The 6,126-nt window shown below is 44.9% G+C and overlaps 1 protein-coding gene across 1 annotated transcript; it reads right to left on the bottom strand.

Moving 5' to 3' along the window:
• Nucleotides 1-292: 292 nt before the first annotated feature.
• On the bottom strand, nt 293-5,418 carry LOC129782592 (GDP-Man:Man(3)GlcNAc(2)-PP-Dol alpha-1,2-mannosyltransferase-like). The gene is made up of 3 exons (XM_055792725.1): nt 5,300-5,418; nt 2,739-3,346; nt 293-614 (listed from the first exon to the last, which is right to left on the bottom strand). Exons 1-3 carry the CDS (start codon nt 5,416-5,418, stop codon nt 343-345), a joined length of 999 nt encoding a protein of 332 aa, XP_055648700.1. The 3' UTR covers nt 293-342.
• Between the last annotated feature and the right edge of the window lie 708 nt (nt 5,419-6,126).

Genomic DNA, 6,126 nt, shown 5'->3' with positions numbered 1-6,126 from the left:
TGACTATGGGTGAAAAGTCATTAAATGGGTGGAGACTGAAAGTATTCAATAAATAAAAGAACTTCCAGATGTAGTTCTGTTACCAAGGAAATATGATGGTTCTGTGAATCCAGAGGGTTTTACAGTGCACCACACCGTCACATAGTCAACACAGAAAATTTTCAGGAGTGTTTTTTTCCCAGTAGAAGAATCTCTATTACATAAAGCAGATACCCTGACAGAAAGAAAAAAATCTCTTTATTGAACGGGACCAAGGGATCATAGATTAGATACATTTATAGGTGACACATAGTCAAATATAAAAAGTTAATTTTATTCATACACCTTTTTATTTATATACATTTATTTAAATAATGGCTCCACAGATAACAGGAACGTCTCTTCAAAATGCTGGTCAGAAAACCTATGCACAGAGCGACGAGCATTTTGTCTGATCTCTAACCTTTTTTCAGGAGACAAAGAAAGGATATAAGCCATCATCTCGGCATAATTGTCCTCGTTTTCTGCTAGGAAGCCAGTAGTATGTCCTTCATAGGGTATCACAATATCTAATTTGGGACCTCCAGAATTGTGAGCCAGGATAACAGTGCCAGCTGCCATACATTCAACTACTCCTGTAAAAGATACAAAACATGCTGACATGAGTGTGCACATCATACTCTGGCTTTCTGTGAGGTATGGAAAGTTAAAACCGCAGTACAATTCACCCAGAAGTTACTACAGACTGCTGTTGTAGATCAGTTTGAAAAATACAGAGTAAATGGTCTCAGAAGAAAAACAAATTTAAGGTTTTCAGTCCTGAGGACTGAAATTATAAGTTTCTCTTAAACATATAAAATTTAAATTAGAAACCAGGTATAACTGGTTAAGCTATATAATAAGTTTATATATAAAGTTATAACTGGTTAAGTTGCGGTTCTTGTAACATACTTGATTCAGCTGAGAGAAATTGTATCACCAGTATATAATGGTGGAAAAAAAGCCAGATATTGAAACAAATGTGAAGGTACAAGGGAAGGTAGCTCTACAACACTGCATAGTTCTGTTCTGCTCTGTGACAGAACACTGCAACGCACGTTTTACGGTTTGGTGTCAGCTGCAAAAAAAAATTAAAAATTACAGCTGAATGTAACTTCATTTTCTCATTCACACTGAAGATTTTTAACATTTAGAAAGATACTGAGAGAAAAGCTGACTATGCATGTTTCAATCAGATGATATTCAGAAGTTCAGTATTTTGCAGATTAACAAATCTATAGCTTTTGACAACTCAGCAAGACAAACTAGTAAAAATTGTTATCACTACATCTGTATTTTTGATGAAAGAAGTTTTAATGGAATGGGAATCTGATAGTAAGCTTTCCTCAGCCAAAAGCAGAGGGATAGGAATAGCATGTAATGTATACATCACTTCAATTCTCCTCCACAGTTCCAGAACAGACCTCAGAAATCACTTTAATTGCTGATTCATCTCAGTTCTGATTTGGTTTTTCAAAAGTTCCCCCAGCACAGAAATTGCCAACTATAAATAATGCTTTTGGAACATGTTTTTTACAGATAAAATTGGAGATGAAGGTGAAATCATGCTGAAATTCAAAATCACAGTGTGATTGTGTAACATTTTTTTAAACTTACTTAAATTGTTTTGTGGGGGAAGAAATATGAGAAACCCATTATTTCCATTTTGTCGCAGTTGCTTCTGGGAGACACTTCAGAGTAAATTTTTTATACCAAGCTCCTACAAACTAATAGGGTTGATACTTACTTAACTTGTAATAAAGTCTGATGACATAAACTGCAGTTTAGTCACATTATATCCATCTGTTTGGCTGCTAACTTACCTTGTAGATTTATGACAGATGGGTCATCTTACATTCCATTTCAAGGTCAGGACCCAAATAATCCCAGTAAACTGAGCCCAGTACCTTAATTCTGTATGACAGCACATTGCAAACCAGGTCCCAGCTCCTCTTTGGTATTCTGTTCCATGCTATGGTGACTGATCTAATTGCCTTACAATGGATTTAATTGCCTTAGCACAGTGGCCTAGTGCAATGAGATGACCAACAGTAGGTACCTGGTGGCATCTACACGGGGCTTACAAATAAGAGACAGAATCTGTGGGAGACTCACACCTCTGAAACAGCAGATGGAGCCCCATGACATTTACTAGACATTTCAAATGGCAGCTGAGGCAGGTAATACACGATCACAATCTTTACACATGAATGTCTATGTATGAACTACGTCTAAGCTCCCTCTGTGGTCAGCGGAGCCAACAGGGCACAATCTAAGGTGCTTAAACAGAAGTACCTGCTGCCTTTTGAGGCTCCGTTGGGTATGGCTGGCATCTGTGCAATGAGGCTGGCAAACTTAACATGGGACCTTAGGGCGACCCATGACCTTGCAGAGGGACAGCTGGAGGTCAGTCAGGACATCCTGGGCAGCACAGATGGGACTAGCTGTCTGTTTAGGTGACCAGAGGATGTCCATCATTATTAACAGTCTAAGATGCTTTGGCTTGCGCTACAGTAGCACCTAGTGGTTAGTCACCTGAATTGGTCCTGTAGGCTTTACCTCAGCTAGATAGCCTGTGACAGGAATGTGAGTTGGACACCTGCCTGGCATGCAGACCTCTCTGCTTAGACACCTGTACTGAGGAGCCTTAATCATGAACTGAAGCCCTCCCTGTGTCCCCAGCTGGGACAAATAGCTGAACACTGAGGAAAAATACTGACCGATCCCGAAGAGCTCATTCCACATCGTATGCAGGCCGATGGTGGCCTCAGCCAGGTGTCTCTTTAGCTCCTCAAAGGAAATGTTTATTCTGAATATCACATCGTTACTAACTCCCAGCTCATCACAAAGGTGCTTAAGGTTATTTACACGCTCTTCATCTTGTTGGTTACGACAGCCTCCAATTAAGACAAGTTTCAATGATGGCTGCTGCCCCAGTCTCTTCTCTTCCAGCAATTTAGCAAAGGCTCTGATTTGCAATGGATGATCTTTTTCAGGCCTGAACTGGCTGACAGAAACAATGGAATATTCACTGGTGCTCTTCTCTTCCAGTGGAATATCCAGGAAGGTCTGAACATCACACGGTGGATGTACAACACAAGTGCAAGCCCCAGCTATCCAGAGGGAAAGGATGTGATTTAGCGCCCAAGAATTAACCATAATCACATCACTGCAGGAACCAACCAATCCATACATGAAAGCAAAGAAGTAGTAATAGACAAGTTTAAATTTGCTGAAAAGAGGACTGTTTGTAGTGAAGGCTGCATTGTTAAATCTGGTATCCTGATTCCTGATTCCAGTGTAAATAACACACGTTACATTTCTGTACCTGCAAGAGTAAAGAAAAGAATTTAATAGATTCTTCAAATTTTTTAACATGCAACTAAAATATTATCCATTCAAAATTACTCAAAAGATATGTGAGAACAAATGTCTGGCCTAGCTCTGAAATTATTTTAACTGAATTATACTTTTCCTTATACTTCCACAGTTTTTTCTGATCTGCAGAAGAACATATGGCTGAGGACCTGGGGAATGTTTTTTTTTAAATAAAAAGGGAGCTTAGTATTATTCTACAGACTTAAGAATGCCTTGCCCTACATTACGAGATGTCTGTGTGTGCATAGCATGACTAAAATGCAGAAAACTGTGCAAGCCAGTGTGTGTGCCAATGTTAAACCCACTTTAGATGTTAACCTGTTTTGCCTCCTGCACCAAGAGGCAAGTATCAAAATCATCATTTACCTACTGATGAGTTATGCCCATACAAAGCTCCATACCAGTAGTGGAAAACCAATGAAGTAGGAGGGGTTCTCCCAAGGGGAGAAAGAAGTGATAGATGCCACAGCAAGAAAGATCAAAATCCGGATAAAGGGATGAAGTGGAATGGTGCAACCAGGTGAAACTCAAATGCAAAAAAACCCCATAGGACTGGTAGATAAATGACACCTATTTAAATATGTAAAATGCCAAAATGTGCATAGATAATACCATCAGCAGCTGAGAATGAAATATGGTATTTAATAAACATATATGCTTACTTTTTCTGGAGCGTTCTAATGGAACACCATAAGACTCTCTCCCCTCCACCACCTGCATTGCAATATGGGTGAAAAAAGGCAACCAGCAATGGCCGCTTCCCATCTTCTCCTGCTGAGGTCAACTGTTTTTTCCTTTGTTGTATCCACAGCCGTATTCCCCACAGCAGTACCACCAAGCAGACACATAAAATTCCACTTAGAAATAATGCAGGGATTAACAATGAGCACAGCAATCTGAAACAAGCCAGAAATTTTAAAATACAAAACTGCTTTGAAAAAATACTATGTACAAAATTGAGAGAGAAGGGCTTACAGGTAGTTACAGGGAGTTCAACAATTTCTTGAGTTTTCATCTCAGAAATCATAAGCATCCCTGTATCATTTCAACAATTACAAAAAAAAAATATCACTATTCTACACTGTTTAGCCAATTTTTTTCCCTACTATGTGCCACATACACTATAAAGGTTGCACATCCTTACCAATGTGGCAAAATGCAACTAGCAAAGTGATTTCTAAACAGATTTGTAAGAGTTTTCTTCAGTCCCAGTTCATGTTTAGCCTATTAGTATGAACTGCTTTGGTGCAGAGCTACTTGAGCCAGCCTGCAGTGCATGTCCCAGAACCTGCATTTTCCATACCCCCGAGATTTGAAGATGCATGTCAATTGTCCAGAAAAGCTCCGAGCAGTTTCTGTTTAGAGACACCTGCTTCCTCAGATCTCTGAAGCACTCTCTAACAGGGGAATTCCCTTTGCAGACCACCTCCCCGCACAGCTCTCCTAACCCACAAACGGGGTCTCTCTTCTTGGCCTGCACAGCTTAACAGGCAACAGAGCCCGGTTTCTGATGCTGTGCTACCGCTACGATAAACACCTTTTACTCGACATTAAAGGAGCTGCCCGCGGCGAGCCACGCGTCACGACTGACACGTAAGATAACATTCCTTCCGGGATGAAGCGGAAAAGCAACATTAACCCATCCGAGGCCGGCGGCTGGGCGAGAAGGAGCCGGGCAGGGTCCCATCCCATTTCGCCCTGCCCGGAGGCCTCCTCTCCTCAGGGGGTGGGGCGGGGCGGGGCGGGAGCGCGACGCCCGGGCAGGCTCGGGGGGCACGGGGGAGAGCGGTTGCGGCTTGGCAGGGGGCCACGGAGGCACGGGGTCTCCTTCTCCCCTCCCCCTCCGCTGCCAGGACGCCCCGCCCCCACACTGCCGCCCTCGCACCCCCGGTAGCCCACTGACCAGCCCACACAGACACAACTGTCCTGCCACCACCTTGGATAACGCCACACCTTTCCGCCGGAAAGGGCGGTACCCGGCTGCGCGGGGGCGGGGCCAAGCTGGTATTGCCTCCCTCTCATTGGTTCCGGTGGGAGATAGACGGAGGGGAGGGGAACGGAGAGGGGCTAGCAGAGGCACCGCCCCGCCTTGTGGGAGGGAGCGGCGAGGGGGGCGCGGCCGTGCCTGAGGGGATGGGAGGGGCGCGAATTGCGCTGGCTGGCGGCGCCCCGGAGGGGCGGGAGCGAGGCTGGCACCGCCTCCGCCACCTCCCCCGCCGCCGCCGCCGCCGCCGCCACCGCCTCGCCTCAGGGGGCGCCGCCTCCGCGCGGGAGCCAGGGCCCGGCCGCTGGGCAGGGCAGCGCGAAGCGCGGGCATCGCGGGGTGTGTGAGGGGGCAGAGGCCTCCCCGGGACAGGGCGTTTCTTCTGCGTCCACCACATGCTGATTGTGTCTCTGTAAATAGTGGCCCTTACTTCGGCCAGAGGAGGGTGGTGTTCTGTGTCCTGTCCTCCCGCCCTGCTTTAATCTCCCGTCTGTAAGTGAATCCCTCTTCATGGAGAAGCACCTGTCAACTCGCAAGTCAGCTGCGAGGCCGAGGGCAGGGTGTCCGGATCCCCATGAACACGCTCACTGGGAACAATTTCCACTGGAGAGTGTCCAGGCTGTCTCTGGCTAATACATACTGTCTCCCATTTTGTTTTGATTGGGGATTATATGCACAGACCAGAGGATTAGTGTAGAGACGTGACTAAACAGAGCTGTTTTTCAAAATGCCACTAATGATGTGTC

This window comes from Falco peregrinus, chromosome W (assembly GCF_023634155.1).
Source record: "Falco peregrinus isolate bFalPer1 chromosome W, bFalPer1.pri, whole genome shotgun sequence".
Taxonomy (NCBI): Eukaryota; Metazoa; Chordata; class Aves; order Falconiformes; family Falconidae; genus Falco; species Falco peregrinus.
The sequence above is the reverse complement of the archived record's forward strand: the minus strand, read 5'-3'. Positions and strand labels throughout refer to the sequence as shown.